The 18,507-nt window shown below is 39.6% G+C and overlaps 2 protein-coding genes across 5 annotated transcripts in view; one reads left to right on the plus strand and one right to left on the minus strand.

Moving 5' to 3' along the window:
- Positions 1 to 3,843, plus strand: part of foxk1 (forkhead box K1) — a 28,797-nt gene extending 24,954 nt beyond the window's left edge. The window contains exon 9 of the mRNA XM_023267737.3: positions 1,994 to 3,843. Coding sequence (XP_023123505.2) covers positions 1,994 to 2,226 — 233 coding nt within the window. The 3' untranslated portion in view covers positions 2,227 to 3,843. The remainder of the gene's footprint in view (positions 1 to 1,993) is intronic.
- Positions 3,844 to 3,918: 75 nt separating this feature from the next.
- The window catches only part of radil (Ras association and DIL domains), a 48,978-nt gene continuing 34,389 nt past the window's right edge, over positions 3,919 to 18,507 (minus strand). For 3 of the 4 annotated variants that reach the window (XM_055010084.1, XM_055010085.1, XM_055010087.1), the window contains 5 exons: positions 15,978 to 16,189; positions 13,860 to 14,190; positions 9,989 to 10,128; positions 6,774 to 6,913; positions 3,919 to 6,551 (listed from right to left, as the gene is read on the minus strand). In XM_055010084.1, coding sequence (XP_054866059.1) covers positions 6,452 to 6,551; positions 6,774 to 6,913; positions 9,989 to 10,128; positions 13,860 to 14,190; positions 15,978 to 16,189 — 923 coding nt within the window. In that variant the 3' untranslated portion in view covers positions 3,919 to 6,451. The remainder of the gene's footprint in view (positions 6,552 to 6,773; positions 6,914 to 9,988; positions 10,129 to 13,859; positions 14,191 to 15,977; positions 16,190 to 18,507) is intronic. The other variant, XM_055010086.1, reaches the window with a different exon arrangement.

The following is an 18,507-nucleotide window of genomic DNA, read 5'->3' on the forward strand; positions in this document are numbered from 1 at the left end:
GCCTGTCAGGATGAAGAAGATTTATTTTTCACCCATCTTTACAAACAAAAGCAATCCAGGTGTATATTGTACAACTGAATGGGCTTAATTTTTAAGTACTGCTCCTCTGTAGAAACAGAACAACCATGGCTCAAAACTCAAAAATGTCCTCTGTGCAGTATAATGAAGCCATAATGCCATAAAGCATTATGGCTTCTCTGGGAGGAGGTTCTGCAGCATCACAACGAGGACAGCCAGGTTCTGTAACAGTTTCATCCCCAAGCCATCAGACTCTTGAACTCAAAATAATCCTTCTGGGCACCTGTAGTCACTGTGGAATACAACTGCTGCTACTTTTTACAATGTACGTGCAGTACTGCTGCTACATCTGCTCTGTAAAATAAATGTGTATGTTAACGTGTGTGTGTGTGTGTGTGTGTGTGTGTGTGTGTGTGTGTGTGTGTGTGTGTGTGTGTGTGTGTGTGTGTGTGTGTGTGTGTGTGTGTGTGTGTGTATATATATAATTTTTTTACATGTATATAGTGAAATTATTTTTTATTCAGAATAATTTTTTTTCGTTTAGTTTTTTTTTTTTTTTAATCAATCCAATGGCGAGCTTTTTGCATCGAAATTTCAGTCTGATGTGCACCGATTAGTGTATGTTCTGGTTGACAATAAAGTGGCTATTCTATTCTATTCTATTCTATTCTATTCTATTCTATTCTGTTCTAAAAACTACTTGTAATCATTACATACAACATATTTGCAACTGCCCACTTTCCGGTATTTTGGATAGAAAGGATAATTGCAGATGCTATAGATGTTTTACTATTTATATTCTTGTTTCCATTCTTGTTTGTTATCTGTTCTGTCCCTGCATTCACATGACAATTGAGTTGCAAATAGTTTCAGGTTGCGTTGAAGATTGTAGAATTTCTTTGCTTTTTTCAGAATCTTATTAGAGCAAAGGATTTATTTTTGGCAATTTAAAAGAAAAAAGAGAGACATGCAGGAAAAAGGAATTATTTTTTGTTACATCAGAGAGACATTGGAAGGTGTTGTCATTTTGGTGATTTTTATATTTATTTGTTTATGACCTTTAATTATAAACCTAAATAGAAGAGTATGTCCTAAAAAATATATACATAATTAGAAAAATATATGACCTAAAAATATATCCATAAGTAGAAAAATCTGTCTTAAAAATGTAAACATAAGTATAAAATATATCCTAAAAATACAGACATCAGTAAAAAAAAAAACTAAAAATATAAACATACGTCAAAAAATATGTCCTAAAAATATAAACACGAGTAGAAAATGTTTATCCGAGCTTTTAACTTTACGGGACCAAATAAGAGCTCTGAGGTGACTGGGTGTTCTAAGCTCCCGGCCTGATATGCACCATCACAGACCGTCACATCTTTTAAATCAAAGCTCAAAACCTTTCTGTTTAAAATGGCTTCTAATACCTAGCAGCATGGTGACATTTTATTTAGATTTTTATCTACTAACTTTTAGATATATATTTTAGTGTTCTTTTGTTGCTGTTTATTACTCCGCCAAGGAATGCAGTGGAGTTATGACAATTGGTGAACATTTGTCTCCGTTTATCTGTGTGCAACATTGCTCAAAAACGGACTAACAGATTTGGATAAAATTCTCAGGAAAGGTCAGGAATGATACAAGGACCAAGTGATTAGATTGTGGCAGTGATGTGGCTTATAGTCTGGATCCATGGATTTAAAGATTTCTGTATCATCACGCGATTTGGTATCCGTGCATAACGTGCACATGCATGACACGCCTGTGCTCATCGCAAGGTCATATTTCATTACAGATTTCACCCGTCTGAATGAAACACTGAGCAGCCTTGGTGGAGCACTGCGCTCTCTGAGTGCCTTTCTTGTTGTATTTTACTGCTGTCTCTGTTTTAAGTTATTATATTGTTTTTACGTTATTCTCTTGATTTCACTGTGAATCTCCTTGAAACTTTGATTGATTTTCCTTCCAGGCCTGAGTAGTCCTCTCCAGATGTTGGCTGCCCAGGCGTCCAGCTCCCCTCCAGTGCTGGTGAGCAGACAGCCCAGTGCAGAAGCTTTAGCTGGGCCGGCCGGTGAGCCTCAGGCCAAGCGGCCCAAGATGGAGGACGAGGGTGGGACCGAGTCTGCTCAGCATCCAGTCGCGCCCGCCCAGCAGCCTGTCATTGTTGCCATGACATCACAAACCCACGACCTTCGGCAGTAGAACCCAGGTACCCGACGGACGGCCTCTTTCTATCACCCACTTAACGTTTCGCCTTTTATACTCATTTGATATGACTGTAGCCGACACAGCCAAAAAAAATGTACACGCAGTCTGTCAGAGGGGAATGAAATCATCAGGAACACACATTTTGGTCAAAAGTAGATTCAAACTTTTGAATTTAAAAGGAAAGTAGGCAAGTCTTTTCTTGTATTCCATTGTTCACAGACGATGCAGGAAAGTACGGACACCAAGCTCATTGAAACTGTTTCAGCACTATTCTTAGGAATGTTGGACGAGGTCTCAGATACAACCGTAAATCATCACTTTCAGGCCAAAGAACTCACCTCTCCCACACTTCTGATCAGAGTCGCTGCCTGATTTCAAGCCACAGAGTGTGTGTTCAGAAGAAGCTGTGATAATAAAAGCTGGTGTGTTGTGCACTTGTAATCAGAAAGGCGGAGAGGACTTAGCTGCATAGACCCCGACCAAGTAGACGAGGCCTGGGTGACTGTTCACAATGTGATTGTACTCTTCATAAAGCTATCTTTGGAGAATAAAGCGAGACAGAAGAAATCAAACAGGCTGACTGATGCTAGTATTTAGGCCAAGACCAGAATGTGAGACGTCTCTCCTCATTAAAGCACAAAGAGAGAGGCTTTGGCTTCACCTCGACTCTGTTTTTCAGGATGATGTGGGTGATCGGGCGCAAAAAAGAAAAGAGGCAATTATTTGGAGTTGGTTGAAGTGGAGCTAACCTAATGTAGACAAACTGATTGTTGTTTTAATTTTTTTCCTTTTCTTGTTTCAGTAGTGGTAAAAGGAGGAATGGAACAGCCTGTGCGTAGTTTTGTTTGTATTAGCACAGAAAAAAAGCATTATTGTAATAATCCTTAAAGCCTTAAATATTTCTACATGTTTTTTTTGTCATTTTATTTTAACCTTTAGACAGCTTTACCGTTTTAGAATAACATAGCGCTTTAACAGTACACGATCAGCAACACTACAGTTTTATCAGGGGAAGGGTGGGACCAACACACGACCACAAAATCTCATCTGCTCTTTTTCTTTTGTTCTGTAAGGTACTTTTCGTTCTCTATTCTTAGCTCTTTTTGCTTTCCCCCTAAATTCATTTACCTTTTTTTCCCTCCACCCTCCGTCTTTGCAGTCTCCACAGAGGCATCAAGCTGTTGGCAATTCCTGTCACAGACTCTGCCTTAGTATGATATTCTCGAGCACTTTCTCCACCGCTCGATTCTCCCATTCTCCCATTCTCACTCTGCCTTGAGCTTCTCTGAATGTCCTCACACAGGCCTCACTTGTAGCTGGCAATCGGGCACAAGATTTTCAGTGATTGTTATTGCACATTACTAGAAAAGGTAATAAAAAAAAGATGCAGAATAATTGTATGCTGCTCTATCTGCTAAATGACAAAGCTATTTAGAAGGTATTTTTTTCTTATTTTGGAATAAAAGAAAAAATATTTTGCTATGTGTAAAAACAGCTGTCATCAACGCGAAAACATTGTGGAAATAGAGAAGTATATGTATTTTTAAATGTTCCTGTTTTTGTGATTTGTTAAAACGTGTAGCACAAATTAAAATTCCTCACTGACTTAAATATCTCGTCTTCTCTCTTGTCAAAAAGAGTCAGATCAGGGTTATGTTTCATGATATTCTAATTAGAAAACACACATATCCAACAATCTTTATTCTTAAATACCAATCATTCTTCATCACCAGTATAAATAATGACCAGAGAAGAATAAACATGCATGAGGTCACACAAATGTTGAAGGTAAATGAACCGAATCATAAGTCGAGAGTAAAACGGAGCAGATTTTTTTTCTTTTTTTTTTTTAACAATGTGTGAATGTAGAAACTGAAATGAGGTCCAATTGCAGAAAGAATTAATCAGTTAAAAATAAATCATTTTAAGTGAAAATGGCAAATATTCGCTGGTTCTGGCTTAACGGATCAAAGAGTTTGTTAATTTTCTCATTATCCTAAATCTTTGGGCATTTTTCCTGATTGGAGCTGGTAGATTAATTAAGCCACTTTTACAGCTGAACCTGCTTTCTTCAGTGCATTTGCTTGGTGACAGAAACTGCAGACTAATACAATGTGCACAAATAAATTACATTTGGTTTTGGAAATTGGGCAAACCAACCATTTAAGCTTCCAGCAACCTTATATTTTGCAATTCATTCCTGCACAAACCATCTTGTGCTCTCAATCATAGAACTTGAAATAAATACACAATTTAGGGGGAGGGGGGCAAAGTACACAACCCATAACTACATGTCTCTCCATTTAACTGTCTGAATGTATTTCAGCAAAAAAACACAGAGTAGATCCCAAATCGGTTTCTCTTTGTACAGTCCAAACAATGTGAGACAGAGGTAAATATTTACAACTATTTACACTGCAGTTTGTACACAACCAGGACTGTGCATCTGGAGTGAAGCCTGCTGTTTTGATGTTGATGGTAAATAATAAACAACAGCAGCTACATGCCCAATTTGAGTGTAAAGAGTTCTTTTTTTTCCAGCGGAGGTAAAATCCGGCGATGAGGTGAAATGTGATGTGGGAGAGTTCTTGTCTTTTCCATCCACTCTCCAGTGCAAACGTCAACATTCATTCACAGAAGTTTCATCTGCAAAGTGGACAGCTGTAGTCGCTAACAAACGGGTTTATAAAATGTTCCACTGTGGCTCTGCTCAAATGCCTTTAAACCTGCGAAGTGCATCAGTTTCAGTCCAACTGTCCCTTCGTCTGAGAGTTTGGTAGCTAGTTCACCATGCTATTTACATATGGAGTTACTAACAAATGATTCTAAAACACAGACGGGTAAAGTCACACATGCTGCAAGGCTCGGTTTATGAGACTACTGTGCTTGAAAACCATATCACACTGCACACGGGCTGGTGAGACCTCGAGCAACTCAGATGCTGATTAATGAGGCAACTTTCCTTGCCTTTGATGTCGCAGCAGGTTTCAGATTCTGTCTGTTACACAAACCCAGTAGGAGCCAGCAGGAGGGAAGCAGGTCTGGCAGCTGTGGAGTGGAGTCACTGAGTGTCATCTCCATTTGATTGCTTGGCTTTGTGCTGTGCTGGCGGTAGGTTTGACATTCATATTTCATGTGGTGTGTGTTCCCTGGTTATCAATGCACATCTGTATCTGAGGGCTATGAGTGACATTAGTGTGTTTGCAGGTAAGTTGAGCCAAAAGTCAGGGTTTTCAGTATCATGAAGGTGTCGCTCTCTTTTTACCTGCTAGATCTCCATGGTAACTGATGCTGTGGAGCAAACCTGGTCCAGGTTCTGTTCAGTTTTGGATTTAAATCGGCTGTAAGAAGTGTCTCCCTTTAACCGAAGCGTTTCCTGATGATTATTTATAAGCGATACAGATTTTCAGCTGAGGGAAAATGTTTAATCTGTAAACCTGTTGATCTGTACGTTACTAAAACCACTGAATGAAGCCATGTAGTTACAGTATCACACACTGTATGCATCGTGTTGCCATGGAAACCTACATTTAGTTGGTGATGCAGAAATTGCATAAATATGTTTTTATGTTTGATCCGTTTACTCTGCTGGTTCTGCAGCTGATAGAGCACTGATTGGAACATTGATTATTAGTATTTATTACAGAGAATATTCAATCAGTAATATTAATTTTGATTTGACCACAAATTAAAGTGATTTCATGCATTATTGGACAGTGTCAGACCTAAATGCACTTCAATACAATATCATGTTTAAATATATGAAGTTTAAAGTTTAACTGTGCAGCTGTCAGAAATAATCAGCTGCACTGATGAATAAAGTACATATATTAAGCTACATTTAACAGTTTTGTACCAGCATTCCTGTCCTGCATTATTTCCATGAGCAGCTTTTTACTGTCATACATTTTTATATTCCTCATTGTTCCTTATTAAAAGACTGACACAGCTGCAGCTGATGGCTTCATTTACTGGAAGAAGAGTCACATGACGTGTTAAACTTCTCCTTTTGTGTGAACAGAGTTTGAAGCAGAAAGTTTGAGTTAAAGAAAATTGAAAACCACCTTCATGATACCTGTTAACTCTGAGGTTTTAGTTTTGCCGAACCGACTTACACAAAGAAAGTCTGGATATATTGAACTGGCTTTGTAGTTCAGCCCTCTGTCATGTCAAGTTGTTTCTTGTTGTGTTGTGTGTCTCTGCTGGGTCGTGGAGGTGGTCAGCAGGAGGAGGCACTGATCTTCTCTGAGACTTCGGGGTCCGACTTGGCCACCAGGAAACGAAGGCGACCTCCTCCCAGACGAATCAGATCCACCGCGCTGTGTGGAGAGCAGAGCAGGAAGTGGAGAGTACAGTTACATGAAGCTCAACAGATAACAGGACATCACTGTCTAGGCCTGAACCAATCAATCAGAGTAATCGATTGGCTTAAGAGCCTGACAGCAGTGGCCACGGTTAACATTGTGGGGAGAATGCTCACTATGCTGTCAGTGTCAGTATGGTTCCGTGGTGTTATTCATCTCCCACTGGGATGGGCATACCTTTGATAGTCTGCACCGATCAGACTGGTCCCGTTCACAGCAAGGATTCGGTCTCCGATCCGCAACCTGCCGTCAGACGCCGCCGGCCCGTCTGGGATTAGAGTGCGGATGTAAATACCCGGAGCGTTGAGAGGAGTGTGCTGCAGGATGGAGGAAGTGGATCAGTTCATACTGCAGCAGTGGAGAACGACTGGCGTCTGTTATACATCTCATGGTTTATGCACAAGTATTAGGAGCTGCAGTTAAACACATCATCTTCTTCTTCTATACAGCCAATCACCTGCTTCCATCTAAACCTATCCTCTGCATCCTCTTCTCTCACACCAACTAACTTCATGTCCCTGAAAACATTTACTCCGTCTGCTTTTGCATCACATTTATCTCTGGATATGAAGTCCGCTCCATATATATTTGGACCTGACTGGTTTTCCTTGAGGCTGCACAGTGGTGTAGTGGTTAGCACTTTTGCCTTGCAGCTAGAAGATCCCTGGTTCGCGTCCCGGCTTTCCCGGGATCTTTCTGCATGGAGTTTGCATGTTCTCCCTGTGCATGCGTGGGTTTTCTCCGGGTACTCCGGCTTCCTCCCACAGTCCAAAAACATGCTGAGGTTAATTGATCATTCTAAATTGCCCGTAGGTGTGAATGTGAGAGTGATTGTTTGTCTCTGTATGTAGCCCTGCGACAGACTGGTGACCTGTCTAGGGTGTCCCCTGCCTTCACCTGAGTCAGCTGGGATAGACTCCAGCCCCCCCCATGACCCTAGTGAGGATTAAGTGGTGTATAGATGATGGATGGATGGTTTTCCTTGATCAGGGAAAGGATTCTTCTGTCGTCCACCACACTTGAAAGGTTTGGAACCAGAGTGGTTCACCAGGTTATTCTTTCTTTTTAAGAATGTACCAAGCAGTTGATTTGGCCACACTAATGTTTTTTCTATCTCTCTGATGGGTTTGTTCTGATTTTTAATTTTTTTTGATACTTAGATTTTATTAGTTTTTATTTTTTAACAAAAAACAACACTAACAGAGTACAACAAAGTTGCCAGACATGATACTATCCCCAAATTCAAATCCACAATCACTTCAAAATATGTGGCTAATTCTGCAAGACTACTAAAGTATGTCAAAAGGGGAAAATGAATGACATTTGAAACATACAAATAAGTTCTATAATTCTCCATATGCATAATTCTCTCTAATGTATCTTAGGGCAGCTCCAGAAAATGTGTTGATGATTTTTTAGGCTAATGATGTCTTGCTTCACTTATAGTGACAGCTCTTTGGACTTCATACTGAAAGTGACCTCACCAGATTCCAGATACCACACTTGAAATGAACTCTAGACCTTTTATCTTCTTTTCTTCCTTTGGGTTTTTCCCTTCAGGGGTCGCCGCAGTGAATCATCTGCTTCCATTTAACCCTATCTTCTGCATCCTCTTCTCTCGCACCAGCTAACTTCATGTTCTCTTTCAATACATCCATAAACCTCCTCTTTGGTCTTCCTCTAGGCCTCCTGCCTGACAGTTCAAACCTCAGCATCATTTTACCAACATAGTCACTCTCCCTCCTCTGTACATATCCAGACCATCTCAGTCTGGCCTCTCTGCCTCTATCTCCAAAACATCTAACTGTCCCTCTGATGTCTTCATTCCTGATCCTATCCATCCTAGTCTCTCCCAAAGAGAACCTCAACATTTTCATCTCTGCTACCTCCTGCTCTGCCTTCTGTCTTTTCCTCAGTGCCACTGTCTCTAAACCATCGCTGGTCTCACCACTTTTTCTTTTATTCTTTCTGATACTTTTATCACACATCACACTTTCTTCCACCCAATTGCAGCTAAACACAGCATCACAATGAAAAGGTGACCTAAAGGTTGCACTCAATCAGGCAAAAATATTAATATATCAACTGCACACATTAATCCTACACCTGTTATTTCATTGATTATTAAGCTGATTGGCCACATTTGTTCACAATAGTGTTGCTGAGTTTTTGTCTACGCCATCTGAGTTTTTTTTCTTCCTATGATAATGCCTGTGGTGTTAAAGGGCTATAAGAGGCTAAACTTAATGAAAGGCTCAGTAATGGATTTTACTGGCTGTGAAAACTTGGAACTGGGAAGGTTTCTCACCCCAACCGATCGAGGCAAACATCCGCCTTCCCTGAGCCTGGTTCTGTTACAGTTTATTTTTTCCTCCCGGATAAACGTTTTTTTTTTTTGTTTGTTTTGTTTTGTTTTGTTTTGTTTTTTTTTGGGGGGGGGGGGGCTCATTCCCACCGTCACATTTTTACTACATTGTTTAAACTACATTCCTTAAATGTAGCACTATCTTTGCTGATTGGCAAATTTTCGCGCTGTGGGACTAATAATTTTAGATGTGTAAGGTGAGAAAACATGCAAATAACAGACAAGATCTATTGATCCGGCTCCACTAAACAGGGATTTTCCCTCTAACCTTCTCACATGGTTTCATTTAATCGTATGTTGAAATGATTAAACATCTTTCTAAAAATCAAAGATCAGAGAAAAATTTGTATATCCGAACTTAGTTTCTACTTCTGTCCCATTAATCCTGTGATCAGATTTATCTAATATCCCTGAATATAAAACTGGATATGAAGTAGTTCAGAGCAAATCATGTCATATAAAATAATATATCAGTCAGAGGGACCAAACCAGTACTACTACTTTAATACTGCTGCTAATACTTGTGTACTTTTACTTAACTTTTATGGAGTATTTTTGCCTTGCAGTATTTGTACTTTTACTTAAGTAATATTAAGTATCTGAATATTTCATCCACCACTGAATATAATTATTTTGGACACAGATTCTTGCAGATTTAAACTACATCAGCCAGTCTTTGCTTTTCATCTGCATGTTTTACTCTGTTTAACCTTATTTTGTTTTATGTAAAAGACACTGAAAATCCAAAAAATAATTATCATTTGATGTGTTACCTCACACAGTATTTTACGAGAATTTGGTGTTAAGACATCAGAAAAAAAGCTAAACACAACTGTGTTATGTATAATATATAGTAATAAAAAGACAAAAAGAACACATCTATCCGTCTATCTATCAGGATATTTCACTGTGTGTGTGTGTGTGTGTGTGTGTGTGTGTGTGTGTGTGTGTGTGTGTGTGTGTGTGTGTGTGTGTGTGTGTGTGTGTGTGTGTGTGTGTGTGTGTGTGTGTGTGTGTGTCTACTCACCAGGCCGTCTATGAGTCCCATCCCCAGTCCGTACGGTCCCTTGTCCAGTTCCACTACAAACACCACACACAAGTCATCAGGAAGGGAAGGGGCGCCAGGGGAGGATACAGGGAAAGGAAACTCACACCCACTAATACACCCTGCAGAGGACACCCAAAAGCACAAAACACACACAGACACACACAGGGTCTTGCTATATGGTCACACAAACACAAGTGTTGCTGTGCAGAAGACAAACAGTCACAGAGACGCATGCATTGTGTAGCTAAAATAACACAAGTGTGCTTCTGATGAGAGCCTGCAGAGGTCACATTTACTACACTTCGAAGGAGAGACACTGCTGCTGTCAACAACACAAGTGCACAAGAAGAAGTGCAAATTTAAAGCTGCATTAACTGATCTTTGGTCGCTAGGGGGCAGATGAACTCCTAAACAAAGACATGGTTTGATAACCTCATTAAGTAGTAGTTTAACATGGTAGAAAGTAATCTGCCACTGGAGGCATATTTATGGATAAGTGTTGGTCTAATATTACTTCTCCAGGTCTGCAGCTCTAATAAGAAAATACATTTTCCTGCCAATTAGTGCTGTGCAGTTAATGTATAGCAGGTTACATGATGATATATGTGTGTATATATATATATATATATATATATATATATATATATATATATATATATATATATATATATATATATATATATATATATATATAAAAAAATAAAAAAATTGTATGTATGGCTTTTAAAGTCAAAGGAGTAACTTCCACAGATATTGCTGGACCATATTTCTTTGGTCAAACATGGGACAGTGCAGCATGAGTGTGTGTGCATGTGGACTTTTATTGTTCCATTTACTGCATCATGCATACTGCATATTTGTAATTTTTAAGTGCACTATTGGGAGATGCTTCCACCGATTTTGACAATAAAGGCTATTCTATTCTATTCTATTCTATGACCATGTGTCTGTGTGTCTTGTTGTCTTTGAAAGGTAAGTAACGATGCACCAGAAAGTCACAGACAGAAGCAAAGATCAGCTAATGTTTGATCATGCAAATTTTATTCTAACATTATCAACTTTATCTAACAGACAGCACATGTTGTTTAATGTGCCGCTTTCACTGTATATTATGTACTGAAGATATTTTATTTGGGGATGTGCTGATTCAAAAGGCTGTAGCGAAATTAATTTATAAACGGATTGAGGATTGGCCATGGCTTGGATAAACAATGTCAAATCCAGTTTCTTTATTAATATAGTTATGCAGTAGGCTCAAGTTCAAGTACAACAGCAAACCTCACATTACCAGACATAAAATGATAGGTTTGCCTCAGTGAGATACAGTGGCAAGAAAAAGTATGTGAACCTTTTGGAATATCATGTTTTTTTTCCATGAATTTGTCATAAAATGTGATCTGATCTTCATCTAAGTCAAGGGTATTGACAAAAAATATGTGTAATATTTCATGTCTTCATTGAGAACAACCAAAAAAATCTCATAGTGCTGGTGGAAAAGTGTGTTAAACCCTTGAGTTAATGACCTCAGAGAAACTAATTGGAGTCGGGTGTTAGCATACCTTGAGTCTTAGCATACCTTGAGAACAGGAGTTTGGAGGTGTGGACTGGAGCTACTTTGGATAAGAACCACTCAAACTTTTTTGAGTTTGCTCTGCACAAGAATAATACACTTATGTGAGCCATGCCTCGCCAAAAAGAGCATCCAGAGGACCTGTGATCAAGAATTGTTGATTTACATGAAGCTGGAAAGGGTTACAAAGTGATTTCAAAGACTTCAGAAATTCACCAGTCTACATGTGGGCAAACTACTTATAAATAGAGACACTTTGGGACTGTGCCGACTCCAAGAACTAGTTGCTCAGTCAAAATGACCCCAAGAGGACGATGACGACTCATCAATGAAGTAAAGAAACAACACTGAGTGACAGCCAAAGATTTGAAGGTGTCGTTGGAACTGGCTAATATCTGTGTTCTTGAGTTTACAGTACGTAAAACATTGAACAAGCAGGGTGTCTATGGCAGGACACCACGAAGGAAGCCGCTGCTTACTAAAAAGAACATTGCAAAAGAGCACATTGACACTCCACAGTGGCATTGGCAAAATGTGTTGTGGACAGATTAAACAAAGATTGAACTATTTGGACAGGACACAGAGCACTACATGTGGCGTAAAAAGGTCACTTGCACATCCTCATAAAAACATTATCTCAGTCGTAAAGTATGGTGGAGGAAACATCATGATCTGGGCCTGGCCAGCTTGCAATCATTGAGGGGAAGGTTAGTATCAAACAATTCTTTGGGATAATGTGTGGATGTCTGTACATCAGCTGAAACTCTGTAGAAGTTGGGTGATGCAACAGGACAGTGGCCCAAAACAGCAGAGGAAATCCACAACAGAATGGCTACAGAAAAATGAAATCGGCCTTTTGGAGTGGTCTAATCAGAGCCCAGACCTCAACCCAGTAGAGATCCTATGGATTGACTTGAAGAGACATGAGACGTCTAAAGAATATGACGGTGCTAAAGCAGCTAAAATTCCTTCTTAACGATGTACAGATCTGATCCACAGCTACAAGAAGTGTGTTCAATAAGGACACAACAGATCAGATTTTTTTTTTCCAGGTCTTGATTATAGATCCTCTGGAAGCTCTTTTTGGCGAGGCATGGCTCACATAAGCGTATTATTCTTGTGCAGAGCAAGCTCAAAAAAGTTTGAATGGTTCTTATCCTTCAAAGTAGCTCCAGTCCACACCTCCAAACTTCTTTTCTTAACAAGACTCAAGGTATGCTAACACCTGACTCCAGTTAGCTTCTCTGAGGTCATTAACTCAAGGGTTCACATACTTTTTCCACCAGCACTATGAGGTTTTTATGGTTGTTCTCAATGAAGACACGAAAGATTATACATTATATTTGTCAATAGTCTTGACTTAGATGAAGACAAGATCACATTTTATGATAAATTCATGGGGAAAACCATGACATTCCAAAAGGTTCACATACTTTTTCTTGCTATGGTGTACAGATTTTACATTTAGAGAAAAGAACGAAGGCACTCTGAGCTGAGAAAAGTTGGTTAAAAGTGAATCAGTGCATTTCCCCAATATGTAAACGAACCTCAGGGTTTAAACTTCTGTCTATCTATCTGTCTGTCTATCTATCTGTCTGTCTGTCTGTCTGTCGAGTGAAAATACTGGCAAATGTCTATAAAATAATGATATATTTATCTGATTTAAATACGGTTCAACAGCGTAATTTTAAGTTTACATTGTAAATGTAAACACAGATTTTGATGTGGAAATTAGTTACAGCTTTGGTCGGTGTTGAAGTATAATACAAATCAATACTTTTTTCTGTGTCTTACTAGATATTATTTGCAATTTAAGTAAACATGGATAATCTGTAAAACAGAAAAAAAAAATATCTAGCAGTTTTCAATCCATAAAATACTTAATTATTCTTTGAAATAACAGTGAATATCTGCAAAATTGTTTTTTACTGATTTAAATACAGTAAAAAAATGTATTATTGTAAGATCAAATGTGGTAAATTACTAATTACCATTTATAAAAATATATGTTTGTTGCTGACGTTAAAACAGAAAATATGCACCTTTTGCTATATTTGAGCTCATGATTGCATTTTTTTTAACAAGACAAACTGTAAACTTAAAACTGCACATTTGGGGTGGAAAAAAAAAAGAAAAACACTGTGCAACATGCGATCAGTGCAAAAGGACATGCCAAAATTATGCTGGATGATTATTAATTTTGTTTCATTAATGGACATTTATTGTGTTATTCTCTGTTTTTGGTGTTTTGTCCACCTGTTGTTTATAGTTCAGCCTTACCCTCCAGTCCGTTCGTAATGAGTCCATTGGTCTTTTTACATTCTGCCACGGTTCTGCCGGTGCAGCCATTGGTCTGGACGTTGGTGCTGATGACGGGCCCAGATCCTCCTCCTGCCTCTGGGTACAAGGGGGTGTTGGGAGGGGTGAGGAGGCAGGATGGATCCGGGTTCACCGTCCGAGGGTGGTGAACCCCGCCGTTCCTCCTCAGGCTGTGGGTGTGGGATTGGCCCAAGGGTCTGTCCCAGCCTCGCTCCTCTGCTGGGTCCGAGGTCACTTCATCCCCTGGAGCCCCAGAACGAGGGCTGCTGTGGGTCGGAGGCAGCAACTCCCTCTGTGGGGTGAAGGGAGGGACGGACGTTAGAAGACAACCGGAGCTCTGAAGTGAAGATGCAACAGAGAGCGAATGAAAGAAAAATAACACGTAGCTCAATTTGATCTCAAGTGGGTCGGACCAGTAGAATCAGACAATAACCTAGAACAAGGAACATATGGCCCACAGGAGGACTTTGGAGAGTGAAAAAATTACAAAGACATCAACTACAAATTGTAAATTTGTAAAACTGTAAACTTGAAATAATTTCTAGATCTTGACCAGTTGTTTTTATCATAAAGTAAAATACTATATTGTTCAGTTCCAGATACCTGAGACTGAATGTTTTGTGCCTTTGTAGATAAACTGTGATCTGTACGTTGTAATGTGTAAATGATCAACTGAGGCATAATATTGTTGAAACTGAACTTATTTTTCTTAAGTAATTTCAGGTTTTTAAATAATGTTTTGTAAAATGACATAAAAACATTTGGAGTTGTGGTTATTTATAGGTTATTGTGCTCTGCTCTTACTGGTCCTGTATGTGGCTCCTGAACTAAAATGAGTTTGACACTCCATGACCTATAAATAACAATAACTCCAACTCTTTCCCTTTGCTTTTGTGCAAGAAAATACATTCTGAAAATGCTCACATTAAGGAATTATCTCCTTACAAAACATTAGGAACCTTGCAAATATATTGAATAGGCTCTCGGTGTTAAATTTGATTACTTCAGCGATTCCTCTAAAGCATGGGTGTCAAACTCATTCTAGTTCAGGGGTCACATTCAGGATAATCAGCAATCTTTAACCTATAAAAAAACCACAAACCCAAATGTTTCCCTTTGTTTTAGTGCAAAAACGTACATTCCAAAAATACTCACATTTACAAAACATTATGAACAACTTGAAATAAGTTTAAAAAAAGTAAAGTAAGTTCAATTTCAACAATATTATGCCTCATTTTGTCATTTACACATTACAACTTACAGATCACAGTTTATCTAGACCTGAACAATCTAGTATTTTACTTCATCATCAAAACAACTTGTCAAGATCTAGAAACTATTTTACATTTATATTCATTACCACATCTGTGTAGCAATCCTGACCACCTGTACAGGAAGAAAGGTTAAGCTATCCCCCTTCCTTGTAAATGTATACAATTTATATGTAAAAAATACATAAAAGTTGTGGCAGTACAGCAGACAAATTTAAAATAGCAGTTACTTTTATTGAAAAACTGCAGTTAACATCGTCTCTAATTTTTACACTTTGCAAAGTCATCTTGATCTAGACATGATGCAGCATTAGAGATGATGAAAATGCATTTACTCTTCATAGACAATCTTTCCATTTGGCATATTTGTGAATGTGTGTGTGTGTGTGTGTGTGTGTGTGTGTGTGTACATGTAAGGGTGCTCTAACACTAGGGATTACGGTCTAGTCAGCCGTTCCCACTAATTAGACAGCCTAAAGACTAATCAGATTTACTATGATTTAACCATGTCTAGGTTTCTGTGTGTGTGTGTGTGTGTGTGTGTGTGTGTGTGTGTGTGTGTGTGTGTGTGTGTGTGTGTGTGTGTGTGTGTGTGTGTGTGTGTGAGTGCATGAGCGTGGTTGGCTGGAGTAGAGGGTTTTGTCTTTCATTTATGGGATTATGAGGAACTCCTCAGCAGCTGTGGCTGCTGAGGCACATGGCCTGGATTACCAGTAGAGGTGCGTGTGTGTGTGTGTGTGTGTGTGTGTGTGTGTGTGTGTGTGTGTGTGTGTGTGTGTGTGTGTGTGTGTGCGTCTCTCTCTCTGACCTGAACATCGGGCCAGTCAGCTGTGTTGGTTCCATTGGAGTGTGTGCTGCTTTGTGTTTGTGTCTTGGTGCGTAGCCCCCACAGGTAGTGCCGGACGTAGAGCAGCTGCCTGTAGATACTGTCCTCCACACATTCACTGTCCAGGTCCACTCTGAAGCCGGCGCTGGGCAGGACAATGGGAGGATGGTTCTCAAAGCTCTCCAGGAGGTCGACTAAACACACACCAGGTCAAGGTCAAGGTCAGGGCAATCTTTATTACTCCTGAGGGGCAGTTTGTCCTACAGTCAGCAGTTCACCACAACGGTGCACAATTCACTCACACGCAAGATCTCCCAGAGGGAAATCTTACTGCTCGAAGTTTGCTCCTCTATAGCTCCGGAGACAAAACTGTGATTCTCGTTTCAGATTAGTTTTGGTTTGCATTTTGTCTAATATGATTCTCATATTTTTTGATAAAAATTCACCATGAGATATAGGTGAGAAAGGAGGAGAACAATTAGCAGTTGTACAGTAAAATCCTGGACACATTCCTGTAGAAACTAAAACAAGCTTTTTTCTTTTGTTTTTTTTTAGTCACATCACTATAAAAGTTTGATTATAATACAAAGCTTTACAACACAATGCAGTATAATAGTATTTGGTCACAGATTGGTTTATGGACTGGAAAAATGTTCAGTCAAAGGAAAACAGTCAAGAGACTTTTTCTTTTCTAAAAAAAAAAATTAAAAAATCTTCTCAGTCTTCTCTGACAGATTTAAAGGAGATCATTTGACGAATGGCTCCATTTTTTCCTCAATTGAGCTTCATGTGAACTGTATTTTATACAAATATAAGGATAAACTTTATTGATCCCACAGTGTTACACTGTTACAGCAGCTCCAAAAGAAAAAGTAAAAAAGTATAAAGTCAGTGCAAGAATAAATACGAAAAAAAACTGTGCAAAAATTGCAGAGAACATTATATACAGATGACTTTTTTAAATACCATGTAGAAGACTATATACAAGAGGATGAAGTATCAGTTATTGCACATAAGTAGGTGGATGTGTGTGTAAATTGGGGGGAAAAAAGTGCAGCAGTAACAGTACACAGTGAAGTTTATAATGTGGCATTGTACAATCTGACAGATGCTGAAATAAAGGACCTGTGGAAATGTTCCTTCTTACACTTAGGCTGGTTTTGTCCTGTGGGCTGTATGTTTGACACCCTTGTATAAGCTGAACATTAGACACAGTTAATGTGAAGGGCTGATTTGATTTGTTGTTCACCCACAGAGGGGTAAATCCGGCAAAAGACATGAAATATGATGGCTTTAGACTGTAAATATACCCTGGTGTGAACCCAAACTCAGACACTGTACATATAAACCAATGCAGACTGACGCGCTCATTCATTCGTAACTCTGTTTAATCTGCATCTTCATTCCACAAGAAGATGCTGCAATTACACCTGTGAAGGAAAAATTACTCTTTCCTCTTTCTAAGGTATTTCCTTGCAGCTGTTAGCTGACGTCATCTCAAATTATCCTACAGGTTAGAGCAGGTCTGAGCCTGTCTTCAAGTTCGGACCTTATCCTGCCCTAATATGGCCTTCCAACAGACAGACACTGTAGGTCAAAGCTAGATAACATCTATTCTGACGTGATTAACCCTTTGATGCACAACATGGGTAAAAAGTGACCCAAATTCAATGGAAAATGGGTATCTCCTGACCCACGCTGCGCATCAATGGGTTAAGCAGACGAGTTGTCTCCATATTGGTCTGTAATCTAAATGTGATCCCTCCCCCAACTACAATATATACCCAAAGTTCAGAGAGAATCCTCTGAACTGATACTGGCACTGCTTGTATGTACTGCTGCTCTGTCGGTGTCACTTCTCCTGATATCAGTAAACCTTACTCGTGACCTAAGTCATCTGAGTCTCCAGTGTGTCTCTGTGTCTGCCTCCACATCCTCTCTCGACATCGCTGAACTTCCACAACATCACTTTGTCCAGCAAAGAACTTAACAGATCTGGGCCATACTGCTCTGAGCTCTTGTAGGAGGCGGTCGCACTTTTCTTCGCTCCGTTCTATCTCTTTTCTCCCCACTCCCTCATGTCTTCTGCTTGCTGCACTTTTTATCTCGTCTCGTCTGTCTGACTTGGAGCGATCGCTTGGCACTGGACCTTCGAAACACCGATCATGGAATTGATTAACTGGTCTCTCAACGCAATTGACAAGATTGTCGCCACAAAGAGCACAGGCCTAGGGGAGCCTACCTGCCCGGATGGGAGTTTTGCCTCTGGTTACATGATCGACGCCTGGGGGAAGTGGAAGGGGATCATGTGCCTGGCACCCCTATCCGTGGAGGATGTGGAAGATGTTTATATATTCGGATTTATGATGACAGGCCTGCTGATAATTGGCTTGTTCACTGGCCTGAGCTTCTGGAAAATCAGGAAGACCGCAGACAGAAACGACGTCCAAACTCTGCTGGTTTATGCAAACGATCGGATCACGGCTGCCGATGCTCGGTATGACGAACTTAA

Source organism: Amphiprion ocellaris, chromosome 4 (assembly GCF_022539595.1).
Source record: "Amphiprion ocellaris isolate individual 3 ecotype Okinawa chromosome 4, ASM2253959v1, whole genome shotgun sequence".
NCBI lineage: Eukaryota > Metazoa > Chordata > Actinopteri > Pomacentridae > Amphiprion > Amphiprion ocellaris.